This window comes from Galeopterus variegatus, unplaced genomic scaffold (assembly GCF_000696425.1).
Source record: "Galeopterus variegatus unplaced genomic scaffold, G_variegatus-3.0.2 Scaffold256, whole genome shotgun sequence".
NCBI classification, from domain to species: domain Eukaryota; kingdom Metazoa; phylum Chordata; class Mammalia; order Dermoptera; family Cynocephalidae; genus Galeopterus; species Galeopterus variegatus.
Genome location: NW_007726367.1, coordinates 282,029 through 307,477, shown reverse-complemented (window position 1 = coordinate 307,477; position 25,449 = coordinate 282,029). Strand labels below are relative to the sequence as shown.

At 46.7% G+C, this 25,449-nt stretch overlaps 1 protein-coding gene across 1 annotated transcript in view; it reads right to left on the bottom strand.

The window, feature by feature from the left end:
- Positions 1 to 25,449, bottom strand: part of GTF3C1 (general transcription factor IIIC, polypeptide 1, alpha 220kDa) — an 85,233-nt gene that overhangs the window by 43,217 nt on the left and 16,567 nt on the right. Inside the window, exons 6-11 of the mRNA XM_008566614.1 lie at positions 23,614 to 23,737; positions 8,048 to 8,215; positions 5,595 to 5,710; positions 4,190 to 4,502; positions 3,435 to 3,655; positions 353 to 480 (exon numbers count right to left, since the gene is read on the bottom strand). Of these exons, the coding sequence (XP_008564836.1) occupies positions 353 to 480; positions 3,435 to 3,655; positions 4,190 to 4,502; positions 5,595 to 5,710; positions 8,048 to 8,215; positions 23,614 to 23,737 (1,070 nt within the window). The remainder of the gene's footprint in view (positions 1 to 352; positions 481 to 3,434; positions 3,656 to 4,189; positions 4,503 to 5,594; positions 5,711 to 8,047; positions 8,216 to 23,613; positions 23,738 to 25,449) is intronic.

Below are 25,449 nucleotides of genomic sequence, written 5' to 3'. Positions count from 1 at the left end.
GTCTCCACAGAGGACTAAAAACAAAATTTACAGGTGATGCTACTGCCTAAGTTTCTTCTTCACCTTTGCGTAGCAACAGTTCTCCGGTGAGCAGAAGGGCAAGCGCACCCCCGCATGGCTTCCAGTGCTAGCTCCCCACTTCTCTCCCAGGCTAGCATATCGCCACTTTCCAGTGTCTACTCTTCAAGTAACAAGAACAATCTCTACATCCTTTCTCCCACAAAGGGATGCCACAAGATTCTATACAGTAGACCAGAGATGTGAGTGCCTCTAGTCATTTCTGTGGCTTGTGATGACTAACTGGTAGGAGAATTACTATCAGTGCAAGACAGACAGACAGACCACTCCTTACGTGAATAAGCTCTCAATTAAGCGGAGGTTGGTGACAGCTTCAATGATGAGATTCCTGCGTTTCAGCAGCCGGTAAGTTTTGTCCTGGCTGGGGCCATGCTTCCCAGTCTTCTGGGAGCTGCTACTCTCCTAGAGCAGAGACCAAAAGCACAGGATACAAAGGGCTCAGCAAGGATCGGGGGCCAGACACCACCCCTGAGGCACACCTTCCCTCTTTCAGGAATTTCTACTCCCATCTCTCAAAAAGGAAAGTTAGAAAGTCTGTTCCCCTACACAGGATTCCTCTGCCCTACCACTTCAGTGCTTTGAGATAGTAGAGGATCCCGGGAAACTTTATGAGGATCAGCTGGTTTCTGAACAGAAATTAGAGGCATCGACTACAGCAACTCCTAAAAAAGCAGAAAGCACCCCCAATGTTCACTTCTTCCACATGGCATGGAAGAAACTGACATACTGAGGAAGGACTATGTGCCAGTTACTCGATTAGGCATTTTTCATCAAAAACTCTGAGCAACATTATTATTACATATCGTTCCTATTCACAGAAGAGGAAACTAGGACTCAGTGAGGCTGAGTAACTGTCCAGAGTTAACGCAGAGCATGAACACATGCTAGCACAGGGCTCCTAACTCCAACCCCAGGAAGCCACGGGAGTCTCCCTGGGAAACGTGATGTGAAGCAGAGGCAGGCTTCTGAGCTCAGAACAGGATTTCCTGAGGAAAGAGGACAATGGGGAGTGAGAAACAAAGGAGAGGGCAGATCTGAGCTTCCTCCTTCTTCCCTGCCAGAATGCCCACTTCTCTCTCATGTCTATTTCCTTTCTTCCATGAGCTCAAAATGAACTTGCTCCTTCTGCCCTTGGATCAAAATATGTTAAAGCTCAAATGGGAACCCCACATGGAAAGGCAATCCTAACTCCAGCACATTCCTTGCAGATCACTGGGCATAAGTTAGTGCCATCCAGTGGCCCGGGATACATTTGCTCGCTGCCTCCTCACTTGCAGTAGCACTTTGACAAAATGGGAACACGTCCAAGGAGGTTCCTTGGTGACGGCATCAGGACAGCCAGACCCTGGCACACTCCCCTGCCAACAATGGGAGCTCCAGGTGAGGCACAGTTCCTTCATGAAGAGAGAAGGGGTGGGGGGGGAAGATTCAAAGATTCAGTAAGGGTCCCAAGAGTGGCAGAAAGACCTCTGTTCTGCCTCGCGTTTGGAGAAAAGCCACATGAGTGAATCCAGCTCCTGTCCATGGGGCTGTGGGACAGCAGAGTAAAATGTGCTCTGCTGAGTGCCTCCAAGCAGTAGCTGACGCCACTCCTCTCTGCAAGGGCACAAAAGAGGGACACAATGCTGCCATCACTCTGGGAAAAGATTTGTATCAGCCCCAAAAAGAAAGAACCAAGCTAGGAAACAAATAGCAGGAATTCTAGGCCTGGAGGGAGTGACTGCTGGAGTCGCGTGGACCCGACGAGAAGGTGCAAAGACGGTGCAGGGGGAGGAAGGCCAGCAAAACCCTCGAGGACAGGCTGGGATCTGCCGCTGGCAGGCCCGGGTCCTCAGTTAGTGACAATACCAATCATGACCACCAACAAACAGGAAAGTACTGAAAGGGTCTAGAAAATCCACCTGTGCCCCATCACATCTGCTACAGGGACATTACCAAAGCCCAGGCTTCCATTCCAGAAATGGAGAAGCAGCCAGAGCAGGGACTCCACATACACACGGGTTCCATTCCTCACTTTGTCATTCACTGAGCAGGCAAGTTACTCGATCCCTAGGGACCTCGCTCCCTCCTCATAGACCACAGCTGGTGTCTATCTCCCAGGGCTGTTGTGAAACCTGAATGAAACTGCAGCAAGAGAATCAAAAGCCAGCCCCAATCACAAGTCCATTCTGTGCTAGGTGCCTCATCCTTTGCTCTGTGCTTCCAAAGTACAGGAGGTGTCACTGGTGGCAAAAGTGCCACTGAGGAACTTTTAGGTGACAAAGGATGGCATTAGGTGAACTGAATCATGTGCTAGGTGCCTCATCCTTTGCTCTGTGCTTCCAAAGTACAGGAGGTGTCACTGCTGGCAAAAGTGCCACTGAGGAACTTTTAGGTGACAAAGGATGGCATTAGGTGAACTGAATCATATGAGAAAGGCGTTCCTATATCAATTGTCCCTTAATCCTTCTAAGTATACTGATGGAAAAAGTATTGGTTTGATTCTACTGCATCTTAAAGCCTTGACATACAACAGTATCTAGCCAGAATGTACTAATATAGTTTTGTTTTTATTGTATTTACTTCATGATAACCTTCTTTTTTTTTGTCTTTTTCGTGACCCGTAAGGGGATCGCAACCCTTGGTGTGGTGTCGCCCGCACCACGCTCAGCCAGTGAGCGCACCGGCCATTCCTATATAGGATCCGAACCCGCGGCGGGAGCGTCGCTGCGCTCCCAGCGCTGCACTCTCCTGAGCACGCCACAGGGTCGGCCCCATGATAACCTTCTTTATATGGCAAATGATATTGGCCTTTCGTCTAAAGCAGGGTTTCTCAACCTTGGCAGTGTTGACATTCAGGGCTGGATACTTCTCTGTTGTGAGGGGCTGTATTGTGTATTAAGGGATGTTTAACAGCATCCTGGCCTCTACCTCCCAATGCCAGTAACATCTCCCTCCCTAAGTTGTGACAATCAAAAAGTCTCCAGACATTGCCAAATGTCCCTGGTGGGGCGGGAGGACAAACCGGCCCAGGGTGAGAACCACTGATCAAAGTCAGCCATACAAATTTTCCCTCTAAAATAACCAAAGAGATAAGAGTAAGTTGCTGGAAAGTAAAACACCAGGTAAATAACAGTGCAGGTGACTTCTGTGCAGGACACAGGCTGTGTGAAGGGGTTACACAGATGAGCACCACCTGCTCCCCCTGCCGCACCTAGCCACTGCCTGGCACAGAGCTGGCACTCAGCAGGCAGCACTGATACTGTGCCTGATTCTGCTGTGATTGGGTGACTCTTCAGCACAGACATGAAAAGGCTGACATCCACCCACTACAGGCTCCTTCTCAGAGACAGTGCTCTCCCTGTGCGAGCACTGACCTTTGGGTTTTCTAGCCGGACCTCCTCGATCACGGCTATGTCACCACTACCACTCTCCACACAGTGGGAGCCAAAGGACACGTTGGGGTCTGAGGAACTGCTGGTGTCCAGGAAGCTGTCCCCACCACTGACAAGGCCCCGGCAAGCTTTCTCCTCAGCAGCTCCTGGGTGGGAAGATGGCTGCTTCTTCAGCGGGTGCAGGTTGAAGACTTTCCACCCACCTGTGGAGGACAGCAGAGGTAGATGAATCAAGGGGAGAGCGAGAGACACCTTCGCTTGGCTGTGCACCAGACCCACACAATCAAAGGGTTCCGTTTAGAGTCTGCTTTAAGACTAGAACAGTGGACCAAGCAAGATGTTCAGTGCCCCTTGTCTGGGCGATTCCAGATTGCAAATTTGTCATCAGTACCACCCTCCACACACGTTTTTTAAAAAGTCTTCTATTTCAATAAATAAATAAAAACAAAAATAAAAATAAATTTTCTATAACTAAACTAAAAACCTGAGGGATTCTTAAACAGATTGCTGGAGTGAAGGGGAGAGAGAAAGCTTATGAAATTTCATCCCTTTAATAGTAAAAACACAACTAAACCAATAAAACGTGCACCAAGGAGAAATGACCTGCAAGCAGCCAGCACATAGGTTGTAGGACCATCCCCTCAAACCCGTGAGTATGTGACACAAGTGACACCATCAAGCCCCAACCTCTTCCTGAACCCACCCGCCCTTGCCCCACCTGCCATGGCGTCCCCTACCCTTGGTCGGCGTGGAGTGATGAGGCTGCGCCCAGGGCCCCAGGCTCGCAGAAGAGCGCCCATCCCCTGGGGGCCCTCTGCCCTTCCGCTTGCCACTGCCACTGCCCTCCTCCTCGCTGTCTGACTCAGAAAGGAAGGCGTCTTCGCCTTCGGGCAGGAGCGACTCCTCTTGCACGGAGGCCAGGCTCACAGTGGTCAGGAGCTCGCTCCGGGCTTTCTCTCTTTCGTACTGCCGGCTCAGGTCGCTCTCCTCCGCAAACACACAGGAGATGTACTTGGTGGTCCGCTGCCGACCTTCGTCTTCCATGAACCCCTAGAGGAAACAACATGTTTATCACACTCACAAAAGACCATTATGCCCATGGGCATTCAGGTGCCCTGTAGTCTGTGACATCTATTTCTTATTCTAGCTTTACCTGGGTCTCCTCTTTCTCACTGCGTGGGCCCAGGTCAGGGGCCACTGAGGCACCCTCCAGGGTCTTCCTGTCTCCCCACCCTCAGGTCCTGCTTCTGCAGCCTGTAGTTTTCTCAAGTGCGACCCTGAGATGGTAAGCTCCTCAGGAGCAGGGCCCTCATTTGGTCTTCCGGACAGCTTCAGTGCCTGGCATAGGGCTTGGCCCACAAAAAGGGCCAGTAAGCAGTGTTTGTTACACAAAATTCAACACGTGCCACAGACTGGATAGTCAGGGCCTAGAGGGCACCAGCTCCACTGAGCCAATGCCATGGGCCCTGAGGGATGGGCTGTCACCAATTCAGGCCCATTTTATCTTCTAGAACAGGGGACGGAGGCTCTTCCTAAGACCCTTAATGAGAGAAACAGTAACATCTATGTACTAACCTCATGCCAGGGATGGTGCTACATGCTCTGTGGTCATTAGCTCAACTCTAATACTGCCTTCCAGCAAAATAGCCAAACGTGGGCAAGAAGAAAGTGACACACCCAGGGCTGAAATGGCAGGTGTCTGAATTGCAGAAGGGGAGCACCACACAGGCGTAGTAGTCAGCCACCTTGGTATCCCAGCAGCCAGGCAAGTTACACAAGTGAACGGGAGAGCACAGTGGGAATGGGGAGCCCTGGAGAGCACTGCTTGGTTGATGGGGACAGACAGACACCAGCTGGCCTCAGCTGACTGTCACACACAGGAGGGAGCTCCGGGTGCAGCCACATTGCCTTCTGACCTGTCAATACTGACCACTCATTCAATTTTTAAAAAGTGAAAACAAAAACGCAGTGAGGAGGAGACCTAGCATGCCTGTGGACTGCATTCAGCCCCTGGGCAGTCATCTATCCATCTCCTCGACGCAGATGGCAGGAGATCCAGCCTTCTGTCCCAGCCGTTCCTCCAACATCACGCCATGTGCACAGCCAAAGAAAATGAACTGGGAGGATGGCTCAGAAGGTTACCTTGACAACTTTGAATCTTTGAAGAAGCCGACACAGCATCCTTGCTTCCAGCTTTCCCACATTCATAGCCACTCGGATTTCAGCCTGGGAGATTCCTTTCGTGCCTCTGCGCTCAACTGTGAGAAAAACAATACACATGAACCCCAACCCTACACAGGAGCTGCTCTGCACAAGTCCATCCCTGCCTCCCTTTTGAAGCACAGACATTTCAATGCAGTGAAACAAACAGATAGAAGGAAATACATGCCTTTTGTCTCTCTTCTTCTCCCAAAACTCTGAACAATCTATACTATACGAATAACCATATTAATAGCTTTTTTTGAATTGCTTACTGTCTGACTCCTCCGTATTAAAATACTAAATGTGAAACGATCTACAGATGATCTAGTAAGTTCCAGGAACATCATGTCCTTCTTCTCCCAAAACTCTGAACAATCTATACTATACGAATAACCATATTAATAGCTTTTTTTGAATTGCTTACTGTCTGACTCCTCCATATTAAAATACTAAATGTGAAACGATCTACAGATGATCTAGTAAGTTCCAGGAACATCATGTTTCCCCGGCAGCAGGAAATTAGCCCTTTCACATGAACGAACATTTTCAGATAAATGAAATTGTCCCCTTTAAAAAGCATCAAAATAATTTTTAATTACGAACTTTTGAAAATGTGTACTTTTAATTTTCCTGTCTTTCTTGGTAGACAAAGGCACTAAGTACACCAACTATTGCATTGTCCTTTAACAGTTCTGCAAGCAGGGACTATGGGAGGAAATAATGCAATTCAGCCCCACAGTAAATGACCAGCAGATGACTGCCAATTATTTGCTCTGTATAGCTGGTCAGCTCCTGCCCTGCCACAAGCTCTTGCTTCTCAGTACTGCTATTCTATTTGCCTCTAAGAGGCCCTTTTAAATGCACTCTGCTAATCTGTGACTGAGAACTCCAGGAAGGAGCCCGGTTGGGGGTGGGAGGTGGACAGGGAGTCCCACCAGTAAAACATGTGAACTGTAGGGCAGACTTGGTGGCAAAGCTCTTTGTTCACAAATATTTTCCCCTTTATTTCCTGATGCATCTGCATACTTGAGGCCACCAGGTAAAATCAATCTGGACAGAGGAGGTTTTGCTATATGGAACCTGTATAAAAATAAACATTGGAATGAAAAGAGATGACTGGGGTGTGTTCCTATATTGAACTAGCAACATGCTAAAAGTGGGGATGAAAGGGTTAAGGGCAGCTTTTCTCAAACTGTGTTCTGAGGAACATATCTGAGAGATGTTAGGACAACTGCCAAGGAGCCCTCCAGAAAGCCGACTTGCCAGCGTGGCTTCTGACCTGCTGCTGAGTCAGACTCCTGCAGCCACTTCATCTTCTCCTCTGTACTGCTACCCACAGGACCCTGAGGCCACACACTTACAGCACAGAGTCACTGCTGTCCTACAGAAATTTTAGGAGATCGAGGGGATGAGTGAGGAATGGGAGAGACAGTTTTTTTGCTCCTTCCTTACTAGAATTCCCAGCCTGGGTGACTCCAGACCTATCTTAGAAAGCACACCTTCAAGTAATAATATTAATGGCTGTGGGGTTTTGTTGTTTTGTTTTGTTTTTTGAGTACTTTCTACGTACCAAACATTTTAATCCTATGTCATTTATCCTCACAATGAGCTAGTGTGGGTATTATCCACATGTGATGGTTAAATTTGGATGTCAACTTGACTGGATTAAGAGATACCTAGATAATTGGTAATGCATTATTTCTTGGTGTGTCTGGATATTTCCAGAGAAGATTGGCATGTGAGTTGGTAGGACTGAATGGGGAAGATCTGCCCTCAGTGTGGGCGAGCACCACCCGACAGGCTGGGGGACTGGATAGAATAAAAAGGGAGAGGAAAGGGGAATTTGTCCTCTCTCTCTTCTGGAGCTGGAACACCCTTCTTCTCCTGCTATTGGACATAAGGACCCCAGGCTCTCTGGACTTTGGGCTCCGGGACTGGCACCAGAGGCTCCCCTGCTGCTGAGGACTTCATATTTGGACTGAGCCACACTACGGCTCTGCTTCCCAGGTTCTCCACTGGCAGATGCCCATCATGGGGCTTTTCAGCCTGCACAATCATGTGAGCCAATTATCCTAATAACTCCTCTCCCATATGTCTACCTCTTGTATGTATCCTATTGGTTCTGTCTCTCTGGAGAACCCTGACTAATACATCTCATTTTATAGATGCAGGAACTGAGGCTCAGAAACCTTGCTAAAGTCATACCATTAAGTGGCACAGCAAAGATTCAAACTCACATCCGATCCCAAAGCCTAAACCCTTCAAGGGAACCACAGTGCTTCTGGCTGCATTACATTCTCAGCAGCAGAGCCCTCTCTTGCCACGTGGGCAAGACATTTCTTGACTCCAGTGCTCAGGAACCACATCTGAGCTGGCGTGAGAACAGGACTTACTGAGCTCGTAGGTCTGCGTGAGCATATCTCGCTCATACACAATGTCCACTGGAGGCACCGCCTTGGAGATGACTTCCTCGTCGTCATCATCATCTTGGTCGTGGTCATCTTCAACCTTCCGTTTAAACTCCTTCAGCAGCTTGAGGCAGCGAACCATGACGTCGGTCCCTGTGATGAATAAAAAGTGCTGCATGGAGGAGGTGAGGGGACCTGAACTGTCACAGCAGAGGTCCCGAGAAAGGCTGTACACATCATGTTTGGAACAGTTAAAAACTGCAAGTCTTGGGGCACAAGATCTGAAAATTTACTCTGTAAAATGACTTCTTATTTTCAAAAGGATGAGTGAACAAAGAAATGCAAATGAAACAAATGACAAATGCTGTGTTCGTCCTACGGAGTACACAGTCACCCTCTCCTGCTAGACATCAGCTCCGTGACAACAGATGACACATCTGTCTCTTCATGGTCTCTGCCCAGCACGCAGAAGAGGGCCACACTTGGGAGGCAGGCAAGCAGTATTTATTGAAAGAATGAAAAACATCTTTTTCCTTTTACCTAATACCCATGGCCAATAAGGGGTGCCAGTAGCATAAACGAGTTCCATAACCCTTCCAGAGCGTTTCAAGAGGCCTTTGCAGTGGTTCTGAGGCGGGAATTTATTCTAAGAAAACAATTCAAAATGAGGCAATGGCTACCAGTGTAACAGGTGCATTTCAGCACTCCACAGCCCCAGCTCTTATGAGTGATCTAAAACTCAGCCATGGGGGACTAAGTGGTGATGTACCCAAAGCTGCCACACTCACTGTGCCTGCAATGGTATGATAGGGGAAAAAAATAACAAGCTTGTACCTATGGCCATAACAAGAGAATATATAAATAAGGACTAGAAAAGTACAAGAAAAAACAAAAACATCTTGATTCTTTCCATGCGCTAACTCTTTTGATCCTAACAACCTAGAAGATGGATGAAGTCACTGTGATACAGATGGGTTAAGTAACTTGCCCAAGCTCCCAACAGCTTGTCAATGACAGAGGCAAAGTCACTCAGGCAGGGAACACTTAGATATCCTATGATATACGACAGTATGGGAAGCAAAATCACGGACCCTCAAAGATGCCCAGGCCCAGATCCCTCCGACCTGAGAATATGTTGCCTTACACAGCAAAAGAGAATTTGCAGAAATGATTAAGTTAGGATTGTTTTTTTCTTTTTTTAAAATCTCTGTTGTGGTAAAGTTAAGGATTTTTAGATGAGATTGCCCTGGATTATCCAGGAGGGTCCAACGTAATATTAAGAGTCCTTACCAGAGGGAAACAGGAACATCAGAATGAGAGACGGAAGATGCTACGCTGCTAGCTTACAACAGAGGAAGTGACCCTGAGCCAAGCAATGCAGGTGGCATCTAGAAATTAGGAAAGGCCAGGGAATGAACCTTGAGCCTCCAGAAGGAACACAGCCCTGCCAACATCTTGATTTTACCCCAGTGAAACTCATCTCAGATAATAATAAACATGTGTGAGGTCACTAAGTATGTAGCAATTTGTTACAGTAGCAGGAATAATACAGGCTGTGTCTCCACCACCTTTTGTCAGCATGCCAATGGGCAGAATCCCTGGGCACTACGGCGAGGGGTGGGGACACTAAAGCTGGTCTCTGCAACCAGCCTCTGTTGTACAGGAGCCATGGTCACTGAGGACCCTGCAGTGAGGTATGAAGCACCCACCCGAGAGCACAAGGACTGACATCTAAGGAAGGTCAGGTCCAACCACCCCCGCATGGCCAGGGGACTCTCATGGGGCTAGAGCACATGGCTTGCAGATGAAGTTCTTGGGGCCCTGAACTCATCAAGGCCATGCCCTCAGAGGAGACCCTCTGGGAGGGCTGGCCTGGGGCAAACGGTAGGCAGAAGTGTGGATGGCCTCAGTGGTCCTCAGGCCCTAGTCTGGTGCTGGTCCCCTCCATGCCTCACAGAGACAGGAACCCCAGTGCACGACATTTCATCAGAAGAAACATCAAGCCCTGGCCACTTTGCCCTTTGCTCCAGACCCCTGCCCCACCCTCTCCTGCTATTCTCTCTCCATCTGAATAGGGGAAAACCACCTGAAGGCTCGGGTGCCTGGGATCGGGGCACCGCCAGGCTCCCTTTGGGATTTTCTTCCACCAGCACTTCTGGCAGCTGGCAGCTAACACACCCTGCTTGCGGACAGACACTGACCACCATGCCATTCTCCATCCCACCTTCCTCTCTGTCCTCTAGTGAAGCCCCTCCAGATCCCACCCCACCCATCTCACTCCTATAGTGGTGCTCACAAGAGCACCCTATTGCTTCTGATGATGACACTGCCACCACCTACCAACCAAGCACTCCCTATGTCCCGGACACTGTCCTAAGGTCTCCTCCACATGTCTTGCATGAGTTGCTCCTCATCTCGGCCTTAGGAAGCAGGTGCTGTCATCCCCAGTCCCCACATGAGAGCACCGAGGAGCTAAGGAACTTGTCCAAACTCCTACCCCTGAGCAAGTGAGGAGCTGGGATCTACCAGGCAGTCTGGCTCAAGAGCCCAGGCTCTAACCCTCAGGTGACATATGCCCCTAATTCAAAGACATCGATGTGACGGAACAGCTGAGTGATCCAGTGCCAGGAACGCTGGCTTCTGCCTGAGCAGCGGCACAGGACATCACTTAGGGGAGACAGGCCCAGACATTCTCAGCCAACAGCCCAGCGTTATTTCTTCCACTCCTTTTTAACTTCCTTAAGGGGCAATTAGCCAGGAGAAGATATACAGAACAGCCCTCAAAGTAAACGCAGTTGAAGGAGGAGAATGTCACTAGTGCACTCATGGACTCACGGGCAGAAAGGGAAGTCCTCTTAGCCTTCAAAGATTCTGATCTTCTCACCACCAGTTGGTTCATTGGTCTCACCTCTATGACTGCAGCACCTGGCACCTATCCCATCAAAGCCTTCCCCAGTGGCACGGTGGTCTCCTCTACCGACAGCCAGGTTGGGGGCTCGGGGAGACCATAAGGATAAACTTGAGCTCCAGGGCCAGGCAGCCAGGGGTTTGCATCTCAGCTCTACAACTTCCTACTTCTGTGACTTTGAGGAAATTACTCTCTGTCTTCCAATCAGTAAAATGGGATGACAATGTTCTCTACCTATACAGAGGGTGGCATATAGCAATCCCTCAACACTAACACCCAGTACCTGCCATGAGCCAGGCACTGTACCATGGCCGTAATATGAATTAACCCTTCAAATCTCACAATCCCGAAGCAGGCAGGCCCCCATGAGCTCCATTCACAGATGCAGAAGCTGAGGCACAGAGAGGTTAAGTGACTTGTTCGAAGTGATGGAACTATAAAGTGGCAGAGCTAGCATGTAAGCCCAGGCTCTCTGCCTCCAGAGTTGATGGTGTCTACCAACACAGAACAGTTCTTCTGAATTGTATCACCAGCACCTAGCACAGGGTGGAGGCATAACAGACATTTGTGGCATTAAAGATGGTTGGTCCCTTATTACTGTAGGGAGAAGCCCAGAGCTGGCCTCTGGGTATGGGAACTTACCCCTGCTCTAGTTCTGAGCACAGGGTTCAGGAAGGCACCTACACAGCCAGGCCATTGGCCAGGGAAGGCTAAGGGTGATATCAGAGGACTATTGGCTATTTCCTACAATCACTGGGCATCGTTAGTCCCAAACTGACAAAGAGCACATGATCTGGAGGAGGTGCTGTGGGTGGGCCTGCTCAGGCACATCAGAGACTGGCTTAGTGCAAGGCTGCTGTGCTTCCAGAAAGCCCGGAATGACTCATCTAGATGGCTACTGGCAAGGTTTCAGCCCATGGGGTTTGCAGCTCTGCCTGTGCCACAGAGCTTAGCTGATTTCTCTGCTGTGAATCCCAACCACACTAACTTTCTTCTGTATCCATCAGTAAGGCCTGCTTTGTTTACCCAAGCTGTGTCTGTATCTGGTCTCTCAACACACATGCAAACATCTCCCTTTTCCCATGCCATGCCATGTACATCTTTACTTTGGAGACCTTGTGTTAGAAAAGCAATATAGGGCTGGCTGATTCACTCAGTTGGTTAAAGTGCGGTAATATAACACCAAGGTCAAGAATTCAAATCCCTCTATTGGCCAGCCACAAAAAAAGCAACAAAAAAAAGGCACATAGCAGGGTGGTTAAGAACCTGGACTCTCTTGCCATGGAGCTGGGTGCCCCAGCCTGTGTTGGGTGAGCATGGGCAAGTCTCAACTATCTTGCCTGTAAACTAGGGCTAAAGGCAAGGTCGAGCCATGTAGGACTGTGAGGAGAACTGCAAGAGACAAGGCAGGTGAAGGATGGACATGGTGCTTCGTGAGTCCAGGTTTCATCAGCACTTTACACATTCCCAGAGTTCCAGAGTTTCACCAGCCTCAGAATTTCAACTGTTACTATTAAAATCCCTTCAGTTAATGGCACCCACTGATCCCTGGATGCAGGGCTTTCTTTCCAGGAACAAAAGGCAGGGGATACAACCAGCCAGATGACTGCACGTGCTCACAGCACAAGGAGCTGCGGGCATTTTAAAGAGGTGGTGCTCCAATGCCAGCAGTTCAACACAAAGGAATCACGCAGCTCTTTTGTGTCAAAGAGCCAGGACAGGCCTAATTTAGACATTCTGAAGACCCAGAAAGGAAGAAGGCAAAGAGCGAATCCTTCCTAGTATGAGGCAGGCGTTGTGCTAGGTGTGTTCAGTGCTATTCTACTTACTCATTACGTGGATTCTGCATGTGATCACTGACATTTCAAGAAAGAGAAACCTGAGACTCAGAGGGGTTATGGGATCTAACCGCTGTCTCCTACACGAGGCCACCTCGCTGGACTGGAATTTCAAATTTCTAGCACTGTAGAGAGCAACTGAGAAGTGGAGCCAAGAGCCCGTGTTTCTCACGTCTTTGATGAAGAGCTCTCTGGCCTTCTAGCAGAATGGTGCACTTCACCACAATTAACCCGATAACCCGGAAAGGACAAAAGCAAGATGGGCACAAATGAGCCCAGGGCAGGTCTCCTCTTTAAAGGTTACAGGCAAAGGAAAAGTCTTACTGGTGAGCCAGGCAAATGTCATGTAAATTCAGAGTGTTAACCGTCCTCTACCAACACACACACCCACCCCTGATGGAGAATGGGCTGGTCAGTGCTGGGAGTCATTCAGGTAGTCTGGGAAACTGAATAGGCATGTGAGGTTCCTGCCGCAGATGACTGCAGAGAGACCTGCCCAGGCTGGAAGCCCTGCGCCCAGGCCGGCAGTGGAACGATGGAGGAGGCACTGTGGACCACACTCCCAGGGTGACGGCACACCCACCCCTGATGGAGAATGGGCTGGTCAGTGCTGGGAGTCATTCAGGTAGTCTGGGAAACTGAATAGGCATGTGAGATTCCTGCCGCAGATGACTGCAGAGAGACCTGCCCAGGCTGGAAGCCCTGCACCCAGGCCGGCAGTGGAACGATGGAGGAGGCACTGTGGACCACACTCCCAGGGTGACGGCACAAGTGGAAAGTATGGGCTCCAGAGTCACCCTGTCTAGTGGGACCTGCCACCAGCTGTATAACCTTGGCTAAGTGGTATGTCCTCTATGCCTCAGTTTCCTCAGCTGTAAAATGGGGACAAGAATCGTATCTTCCTCACAGAGCATTTATACAGGGACTGGCATATAAGTAGTGCTCAGTAAATGCTCACTATTGGTCATTACCACAACCTTGGGAAAACACAGCTTTTGAGGATCAAGTGTCATACCCGGTCACTTGGGCTGAAAATGTCAGGGGATTGCTTGGAGCCTTTAATTCAATTTGAATCCACAGCGTTCCTTCTGTGCCAGGCCCATCACACATACAGATGAATCAGATGGGTTTCCTGTCCCTGCAGGTCACATCTGAGATAGAGGCAGGTGGTGCAGAGAGCACAATGGGCTCAGTCTCCACACAAGCCTGGGTGTGAGTTCTGGCTCTTCCATGGGGAAGCTTCTTACCTCTCTGAGCCTCAAGTTCCTCATTGATAAACCAGGACTAACACTAACAGCATGTCCAGAACAAGCTGGTAGGAAGGGCTAAATGACTGAATGCACACAAGGTGCTCGTGCATCACACCTGAAATGTTCTGGCCAGGTGACCTCTGGAAGGGCCAACACTGAGAAATACGCTACAATGCCTTCAGGGCTCTACTTCAAGCATGAACAAAGCTGGGAAATGAGAAAGCAGTAGGATGAGGAGGTGATATTGGGGTAGGATATTAAAGGATAAAGAATTGTCTGACAAGGCAGAATGGGACTGACATCTAGGCAGAAGGCACAGTATGAGCCAAGGCGCAGAGGTGGAAAAGGACAAGCTCACTGTTGAAGTGGCAGGAGAGGGGCAGGAATGAAGGTGAGAAAGAAGAAAAAGGTAGATTGCAGAAGGTGTGTTTGCCAGGAAAAGGATAGTTTGTTTTTTATCTTGTAGGTGTGATGTTTAGGACTGACTCAAAGCTGTTTCTGTGGCGGATGCAAAAGATGGCTTGGAGGGAAGGAGCCCTGGCAGGGAGTCCAAATCTGTAGACTCTCGGGCCCCTACTGTTGGAGTAAGCAGGACTGAAGCTGTTTGGGGACCTAAAATCTCATGGGCTGTAGGTAAATTTTAAAAGGACACAGTTTTTTTCTTTGCATGCACTTCTCTGAGTTCCCCTTTCCCCACCGTTATTTGATATTTTGAACCTTGGCTAAGGGGGCAAGATGTCATTATTTATATGAATGTAAAGTTGTTGTCCAGCCAGCCTGAAGCTGCAGACCTGCACGTACTACCCAGACCCTGAGGTAACAGCGAGGATGGAAGCAGAGACCAGACGGAGCCTTGGCGAGACCTTGCACCTGGCTCCTTGCACGGAGCTCCCGCAGCTCACATCCTCCTCCCTCCTGCTTTTCATTTCCCTTTCCATTCCCTCAATCCCCTCTTTAAAAACCCCTCAGTAAATCTGAATCTTGAAAATGACTTTAGTTTGGCCATTCGCCTTCAGGTCTACTGGAGAAATGGGTGAGTCCAACACCTCCCCTCAGGTCACCAGTATTCTTGAATAAAAGCTAATTTCCATTTTCACCAACATTTGACTTTTGAGTGGTCTGCTTTTGTCTGGGGGCAGGCAGCTGCACCTGTGCCAGGTAACACTAGGAGTTGTCGCAGGCTGGTTCTACCTTTAGCCCCATCCCCCTGGCTCAGGCCCCAGGCACTCACCTACCCAACTTCTATTTTCTCCTGGATCCAGCCCAGTCACTCATGAGAGGCAGCAGAAGGGACTGATTGATGGCTAGGCTCAAGAGTCACACTTTCTTTGTTCAAGTCCCTGCACCTGCACTTACCAGCTCTGTGAGTTTAGGCAAGAGATTTGTGCCTCCCCTTCTTATCAGTGAAATGAAAGAGAAGTACAGAGGAGATGGTTAGCAGGACTGGAATAAAAGAAAAGACACTTAGCACAGAGCCTGGCATATTGTCTTGATGTTTTCCCCCCTCCCCGCTCCAAAGCTGACCACAAAATGGGGAAAAAATGTGGTATTATCTCACCCAGTTCCTTCCTCTTTTTAAGGTCCTTAGACAAGCCCAGAGGCTAAGGGTTTTTTTACTAATTGCATAAGGAAACAAAGTTATTGACAATAACACACATGGGGGCTTACAAGGGCTTAGGAATTCTTGGTGTAGAGTTTCAGAGCCATCATTAAAAACCCAGTGCAAATAGCACCTCCCTGAACCCTTGGGGTGGGTTAGTGACTGACTGGTTTCAGTCCCCAAAGTTCTTGAAGTGTGACCGACAGATGAGAAGGGCTGGGTGTAAATTGTGCGCTGCCAAGCAGAATGACAACAGCAAACCTTCCTAAGGGCTCTGTGCTGGCCCCCATATCTGTTGCTAGCTGGTCACCCTGTATGGACATTCAAGTGCTCCCAGGAGCATTCCCTCCTCCCCCCAAAGCAATCAGCTGGCTACACCCAAGACAGATCCTGAAGGAAAATCTCAGGGGCCCCTCCCTCAGCACATGGCCCGTCCTAAGTCTGAGGCATGTCTGTGGTTGTCTGCCCCAGTCTGACTCTCTACAATCTTTCCCCAGTCCCTATGCCCCTTCCACCTGCCCCAGCTTTTTCCTAAGTAGTTTGGGCAGCACGTTTTCCTGCTGAAGGAGGTCGATGGCTCCTGCTGTCCCCAGGATTGAGTTAGAGCAGCAGGGGAGGGGAGAGGACCATTCCTGACAGAGGGAGAGGTGCCTGTGCCCCTGCAGAAGTTACTCAAGCCCAGGAATTCACACTCTTGGGGATAATAACCCCCTTCTTTTAAGTCCTCACTTTTAATAGTTTTTGCCATATTAAAATGTGTTTGCTTCTTTTATTTATCTTAATTATTAATTACGGTAGTTACTATTCATTTTTTTCACTAGTATCCTTTAATCACTTTTGTTGCTTTTAATTATTTTTAATTATTTTTAATCAGATGGAAAAAAAACATAGTATATACAAGGTTTAGTACTATTCATGATTTCAGGCATCCACTGTGGGTTATTTTTAATCAGATGGAAAAAAAAACATAGTATATACAAGGTTTAGTACTATTCATGATTTCAGGCATCCACTGTGGGTCTTGGAACATATTCCCTATGGATAAGGGGGGACTAGTGTATTTACAGGTCTGTGTACCCATCACGAATTTTAGGACATTTTCATCACCTCAGACCCTTTAGCTACCATTCCTCTATCCCCTCACCCCTGCCCTAAGCACTGACTAATCTACGTCTAGATTTCCCTATCCAGGACTTTCCTATAAATGTAATGGCCTTTTGTGACTGGCCATTTTTGCTCCATTGCATGGTCTTGGCAACCTTGCAGAAGACCAGCTGACCATCAATGTATGTGTTTATTTCTGGCCTCTCAATTCTATTCCATTCATCTATGTCTATCCTTATGGCAGGACCGCACTGTCTTGATTACTGTTCGTTTGTAGTAAGCTTTGAAAGTGGGAAGTATGAGTTCTCCTATATCATTCTTCTTTTTCAGAGTTGTTTTAGCTTTCTGGGTCCCTTGCAATTCCCTGTGAATTTTAGGACTGGCCTGTCAATTTCTACAAAGAAGTCAGCTGGGATTCTGATAGGGATTGTGTTGAATCAGTTGACGAGTTTGGAGAGTGTTACCATCTTAACAATGATCCATGAACAAGAGATGATTTTCCATTTACTTAGACATTAAATTTCTTTCAACAACGTTTTGTAGCTTTCAGAGTATACATTTTGCACTTTTGTTAAATTTATTCCTAAATTATTGTAAGCAGATTTGTTTTCTTAATTTCATTTTCAGATTATTCATTACAAGTGTATAGAAATACAACAGATTTTTGTAATCTTGTGTCCTGCAATCTTGTTGAACTTATTTTTTAAGTCACAGGGGCAACAGCCATGGGGAGAGTCCACATCATAAACAGTGGAGTACAGATACTTTACCACCCCTTCCCCTTCAATGTTGGCCTCATCTTGTCACCAAACCTGGAAAATCCACTCAAGTGACCGCCCCAGTCTAGCTTCCAACCATGATAGTTTTCTGAAGGACTGCAAAATTAACTTCTATTTCTCTTCCTTCCTTTTCTCAGCACAATTTAATAAACACAGGATGACTAGTAAATATTTGAAGAAAATAATCCAAATTTGCAAAACATCATTTCAGGGAGACTGTTTTTACTACGAAGGTTTTTTGTTTTTTGCAAAACAGATCATTGTGGCTTTCTGTCCAGTGAAATATGCACTTGAAATATGTCTAAGTCCAAACTATTTAAGGAATTTTAGAAGTAACTCATACATATCCAGGCACATTTGTAAATTTACATGAAATAATACATCATCTTTATTTATTAAGTCTTCTCTACTCCATAATGCCTTAGAAGGAAGGTTTTATGTTAATTTTGCAAACCAGAATGACAAAGCTCAAGGCAAAAAACTCCTGAAAACTGTGCATTCAGCTGTTGCTTGCACAAGGAAAGTCACTAAAGTTCCATTTAATTAAATGAAATTTGTTGAACATTAACTTAGCGCTTATTCTGTTCCAAGCAGACATTGCACAGGCATTAAGGACATAATGGGTATGGCCATCACTCGACTACCTCATGACCTACCGGGAAAAAAGCCACGCAGATAATAACTGAGATGGATGTGCCAGGCAAAGTGCAGGAAAGGCTGGTAACATGCCCTGGTTTCAAGCCTGAGCAGCAGAGAAGCTGGGTGACAATGTGGGGAGAGACTACCCTGGGAGGGAGAAGAGCCTCCTGCAATCAGAGCAGGCTCAGAGTGCATGCATGTGTGCGTGGGCGTGACAGTCTAAACATTCTAATTTTCATCTAGGGTGCCTGTCCTCTTATCCCTGCACAAGGACCCCAAGCTACCACTACCGGTACTCTGAGTCATGCTGACCTTTCTTTTAGGAAGTCCTCCCAGCCCCAGGCCTCAAGAGAACTAGGACCGCTCACTGTGGGACAGGTCCTGTGGGAGGACGTACCTTCAAGGGTCAGGCAGATGACATACAAGAATGAAGCAGGCTGCAGGTGAGATGGTGGCAAGGAGGGTGTCCTTGGTGAATGGGGAAGGCAAGCCCCATCAAAAGGGTGCAGCCCCTCTCTGCCTACCATGTTGCTACTAAGGAAATGCAGCTCCATGTTGCCTATTTTATTTTTACAGAGAACTTGAAAGTGAGGCTTTTTAGGTGAAAATCTGTGATTATTAAATGGCAACAACTAATTCAATGAAAACAAACACTATGAGCCAAGCAAGATACATTGCTAGATGGGGCCTGCATGCCACCAGCATGTGGGCCCTGCTCTTGTTGCAGGGACCCCTAAGCATTTTAAATTGTTGAGCCTTTCCCTTTTCCACTTGAGAAACTGTTTTAGAAACTCCATGCTCCACTGAAAACTCAAGCCCCTGCCATTTACCCTGCTTGCTTCTTGGGCCCGCCCCCTATGAGATAACAGCAGTCTAACACCCCTCCCCCAGGGGCCAGAGGCAAATTAGGCTCCTAAAGTGACCTACGGACTGTGTCCCACAATCAGCCAATCCAAATTAGCAGGACAGCATCCCTCATTTACATAAGAGGACTTGAACAGGAGGGCAGGAATTAGGCTATATGAGGGGGTCGTTTCCCTTGTTCTGGGAGACACTGGCTTGGGAGTTTTCTGCCCTCCAGTACTCTCCTTGCTTGCAAGCAATAAAGCACTGTAACACTGAACAAAGAGATGCAACACTAAATAAAGAGCTAAAAAAACTACAACACTGACGCCAGTCTTGAATTCCTCTGTGCGTTCGCCCCACAACACTCTGTGTACCCTGCCACCTGTAAGCCTCACAACACCCTGGAAAGTGCATACTATTACCCCAGATAATTCAGAGGAGGAAACTGAGGTATAGGAAGGTCAAATAATAACTTGCTGAAGGCCACCCCACCAGAAAGTGATGGAATAAGAATTCTAACCCAGGGCTTCTTACTTCGAAGTCCAGTCAGGTATCTGTTAGCTTCAAATGGTTAGTTTGAATTTCCAGGGATCTCACGCCTGGCAGAAGCCTTTATCCATGGTTGCCTGCCCAGCAAAGAAGGTTCTTTAAGGAACTAAGTTTCCTCCTTAATTTCTCTTTACTTTAAAGATAAAATTACTCCAGTCTGTTTATTTTTAACACTTTTCCGACAGATCCACAGTCCATGAGTATTTTAAGCATTCAGATCAGACTTCCAAGTCCAATACTGAGGAATCTCCTAACAGTTAAATTCCCCAGGCCACCTCTGAGTTCTGTGAACCTTTTCTTCCTTGCAACAGGACCCAGCAATCTGTTCTAACTTCCTCTCTACTTAAAGGCTGATGCCACCCCCTCTTTCCCTTGAGGAGTTCCAGTCATTTGATCACTTGCATATTTACTCAGCAATGAAGAATGTGTTAAGAACAAGGGACTTGAAGATGAAGTTCTGCTCTAGGAGGGCTTCCCTACCTCCCAGCTGCTCCTCTCTTTGTTAATATACTTGCAGTATTGTAATTGTCTGTGTGTTACCATCTTCTCAGACTTTTCTCAGCAGTGATTCCATTAACTAAGCTAGATAATAAAGGAAGAAGCCAAGATCCCTCAGACTGGTGGTCTGTACTCTCATGACAAATGTGGCTGCCTACTTCCACAGGGCACGGAGCTAAGTGCTGGGGGCATGGGGAAGTCCTCCTTCAGCACACATTCCACAGAGATGTGTTAATGAAGCCATTCTCCATGCTTATTTCCTATGCCCACAGTCAAGCACACAGTCCCTAAGCACTTTTTTCTTGTACACCTTTTGTTTGTCCTTAGAATTAATAACTTCACTCTTTCCCATTTGGTTGGTTTTCTACATGCCTATAACTAATTCATGCTCAGACTCTCTCATTCACACGCCCTCAGCAACCTGTCACTTGCATGGACTTCCACCACTCTGGAGCCCTCGCCCATCCACTCATCAGAACTGGCTGCTCTTTGGGCCTGTCGTCCTGTTGTCTCGCTTCACCACAGCCCCAAGTTTTCCTTCACCTGCCCCTGCTTCCTGGACACCATGCTTTCCTGCCTCTTGGTTAATTCTGTCATTTGATGGTGTACATCTACCAGGAGCTCCCTAATGGGAACATGGAGATAAACTGTTTGAGTGTGGACATGTGTGAACTCATCCTTATTCTCACTGCTGATTGATGCTGAAGCTGGACAAAGGACTCCAGACTGAAAGTCTGTTTCCTTCAGAATTTTGACAGTGCTGCTACCATGTCTTCCAGCTTCAGTTACCATTGGGAAGTCTGAGGTGTCCTCTCTAGAGGGTCTTTATCCCCACATTTCTGAAATCTCGGGATGCTGCATCTTGGCATGGGTTTCTTTATGTTCATTATGCTAGGAACCCAGTAGGTCTTTTGATCTGGAAACTTATGTCCTTCGGATCTGGGCAAGTTCCTTGTGTCATTTCTCCTAATCTCCTCCTCTCCAATCAATTCTCTGTGTACATGCGTGTACCTCCTTCTCTGGAACCCTTGTTACATGGACATTGGACCTTTTAAGCTCGGGCTATTAATTTCAACTCCCATTTTCCATCTCTTTTGAATTCTGTTCTTTCTGGGAGATTTTCTCAACTTTATCTTACAATCTCCCATTCTATAAATCTTTAATTGTAATAGTCATATTTCTTTTATTCTTTTATTTCTAAGAGCTCTTTTTTATTTTCTGCATGTTGCTTCTTTGCAGCCTATGCTCTGGTTGCATGGATATAGTATCTACTCTTTTCTGAGGACTCTTTTTTCACTTTTAAGTTTTCTTCTGCTCCCTGCTGTTTCTGTTTCCTAGGTTTGTTTGTTTCTCTTACATTAATGCTAGAGTTTTCCTCAAATATTTGATGAAGCATTAAAATGCTGCCCAATGTTTTAGAGGGTGGGCAAGAGGAAAGAAAAGGTTGCCACCATGTGGGCTCCAGTAAAGGGTGAGACAGCAGGGACAACTATTTTGTTGGCAAACCCCCAAATTTCAGTATCTGGAGGACTTTTCTCTTGGACTGGTCAGTTTCTTCAGAATAGAAGCCTCCAGCCTTTCGTCTAGTGGACTGTAAGTCTGGCTGTCAGTGTTCTAGGAGCCCATTTCTCTTTTAAGAAGCTACAGAACGATGTTCCCTATCAAGTGACAGACTAGACCAAGAGACAGCCAAGTTGGGAAAGGCAGCTGAGAGGAGTCTCATCTTTTAGTGATTATCACATATATCCAGTTTCCAGCACAGCACCCTGTCCCCAGCCTGCTCTCAGGTCTGTGAGTTCGGAAACCCTCTGGTGCATAGTCCCTTGAGATAACTCCAGACTTCTGTCTGTGGGAAGAATCATCTTATCTAGCTATGCAAAGTAGGGGAGGGGACCCGGGGTGCAACTTCTTTCACACAGAGTATCAACCAATCCTTTTTGTCTCTAGCCCCATTGCTATGGTTTGAACGTTTGTCTCCTCCAAAGTTCATGTTGAAATGCAAACTCCATTGCAACAGTACTAAGAGGGTGGGAAATCCTAATATAGTATTTGAAAGGTAGGGCCTTTAAGAGATGAATGGATCTTGAGGGCCAGAGCAACTCAAGATTAATCCATTCACAGATTAATGAGTTAATGGATTAATGGATTTTCACAGGAGTAGACTGGTGGCTTTATAAGGAGATGAAGAAGCATGTTAGCACACACTCTTGCCCTTTTGCCATGTAATTCCCTGCGCCACTTTGGGAATCTGCAGAGAGTTCCCACCAGGAAGAAGGTTCCCACCAGATGCACCTCTGGGACCTTAGATTTCCCAGCCTCCAGAACTTTAAAAAATAAATTTCTCTATAAATTACCCAGTTTCAGATATTGCTATAAGTAACAGAAAACTAAGACACTCCCCACACATGTGCTTTCAAAGGTGCCTGGAATCTCCAATTTTTTAGTTTTTTTTCGAGTTCTGAGGTGTCAATTCTTGGCTATCACCCTTCTTAGGCATTTAGCTTTCCCAGTCTACTCAGTTGGTTACCATGTGTCCATCTTACCTTGAGCATCAAAATGCTGTTGATGGCTCCCTACAGTCATTTCCTGTCATATTCTCTTTGTGCTTGTGGGTTTATTCTTTTTATATCCCTTATCATCACTGTGGCGAAGTTTGGGTGGAGTGCAGATAAATGCATGTACTTCGACATGATAAATGCAGATAAATGCATGTATCATCTCTGACCCTCAGCTTTTAAAATGATTTTGGTTGGGCCAGCCCCTGGCTCACCTGGGAGACTGGTGCTTATAACACCAAGGCCATGGGTTCGGATCCCTATACAGGATGGCCAGTCAGCTCACTTGGGAGAGTGTGGTGCTGACAACACCAAGTCAAGGGTTAAGATCCCCTTATTGGTCATCTTTTAAAAAAAATAAAAATAAAAATAAAACAAAAATGATTTTGGTTAATCAGGAAGGCTAAACAGCATGGGACAAAAATCAAGAATAGAGAAAAATAAAGACTATGAAAGGTTTTAAAGATTTATAGTCTATTGTCCTTGGTTTACCTTTCTTAGAAGGTTCAAATCCCACCTCTGCCACATACTGATTGCTTAACCTTACGTAAGTTATTTAGCATCTCTTAACTTTAATTTTCTTACAATGGTGATAACACCACCTACCTTATAGGACTAGATGACAAGACTATGAAACACAGAGCAAGTACTTAAAAAAGACTGACTAAAGAATGAACAGTGGCTTAGTATAAAAAGGAAAAGATGAACTTGTTTTTTGGACACCATGATCTCAGATGTTGGGGTATACCCACATAGAAATGTCTACTGGGAGTTAGAAGTGCTTTTTTCAGCAAACATTTTCTGGCCACTCTTTACATAGAAAGTCCTGAACGAGGGACTGAGGAATAAAGAGTTGAATAAATATGTGAAATCATCACACTGCAAGGCAGAACATGATCAAAGAGAAAGGCTAGAGCTTAGGAGAGAAAAGTGAAAGCCACCAGCCAGCCAGCCAAGGGAACAGAAGCCAAAACTCTGCCTTTACCTTTCTTTGTCTTACAAGGTCCACATTCAGGGTGAATGTCTTGTAAGGGGATGGAGACCACCTTGGCTAAACCGGCGTTCAGCATATACTGGTACAGACGCTTAAAGGTCCTTTCACACAGCCCCTGCCAAAACATAGTTTAAAAGCTACTGTTAGGTGCAAGCAAGATGTTTGCAACTACGAAGGAGTCATGTAAACAAACACAAGTTCGGGACTTGAGTTAATTGATTATCTTAAATGGGGAAATGCTGGAGGTACTAACAAAGAAAGATTGCCAAGTTCCATTGTCACAGGAAGAAAATAGGGTCCTGAGCAGTATGTAAGTGATTGTACTTCTTGATCACAAGAGGGGGAAAGAGATTTACCTAAAGAGATACTGAAAGGGTATATATAGAGCTGAGAATGAAGCAGGTGGAGGTAGAGATAAAAGGAGACTTTTCACTTGACACCTTTTCATATTGATTTTTTAGCAAGTGAAGGTATTAATTACTAACACACACACACACCTTCCACAGGCAGTGGAACAAACAGGAAAAAAATTAGATTTTAAAAAAAGTTTTGGGGGCTGTCTGGTTAGCTCAGTTGGTTAGGGCATGGTGCTGATAACACCAAGGTCCAGGGTTTGATTCCTGTATAAGCCAGCCTCCAAAAAAAAAAAAAAAATTTATAACATTATTTAAAATGTGGTCCATCTGTGAAGTTCTAACACGATGCTGATGAGTATATCCATCCTATCACTCTTATTTCTGCAAGGCTGATACAACCAAAATAATCCTAATCACATCCTTGCCACAAGGGATACCGATGGGCAGCCTCATGTGCAGGCCATGCTTTTTCATCTACATTATTATTGGTTTTTTTTTTTACTTACTTGTCAACATTGAATAGTGAGAGATTTCATATTAAAAAAAATCAGATTCCAACTTCTGAAAAACTGATATCTGGCTACTAATGCCAGGATCACAGCTCCTCACAGCCAGTGTCAGGTACTTCCCTGCATGTCTCCAGGGTGTCAATGCCTTCCTGTTCCCTATTAGATCTTTGGACAATAAAACTGAAGGTCAGTTGCCATTTATCATCATTTTTGTGCTGCTTTTCTCTAAAGGTAGTTAAGAGGAAAGCTAATTTCTTAAATCTATACTGCTATCACAGGATTTTTACACATGGCCCATTTCACTCATTTACACCGCCCTCCTAGCCACTGCTACCATCTGATTCTGCAACCCTGGAGCAGTGAAGCAAGTCACTGCTGCTCTCGTTTATGGACAGGGGGTACTCGTGACTAAGAGCTGTTCATTGAGTCTTACAGGTTTCCTCTTACACTCTGGGGGAGAGATAAGGAGCAAATGTCTGTGGGCTGCTGCTACCACATATGTGTGAGCAACTCTCAGACGAGCCAGCACTCTGGCCATTGGGTGGCAGAACATATGGCTATCAAAAAAGTACACATGACTCCCATACGGCTCATTCGAACCCACTGGCTGGAAAATGGCACCTATCGTTAATCTAGCCATGCCCCCAGCACCATGGAAAGACCCCACGGAAACTCATCCATCAAACCCCAGCCCTAGCCATATGGTACTGAGCCCTGGACCATCCCAAGTGAGGGAGGAGGATGTAGTCCTGCTTTCTGGGGACTTGATATCACCAAGGTCCAGGGTTTGATCCCTGTACAAGCCAGCATCCAAAAAAAAAAGACTTAGCCAGCCCAAAATATCAACAAAGCCACGGTTGAGAAACCCTGCCCTAGAGAGTCAAGAGTAAATTATAGACTGCTCTAGATTCATTCTTATGCTTCTAAACTCTTGTTCTTCATCCCTCCCCGCTTCTTCATAC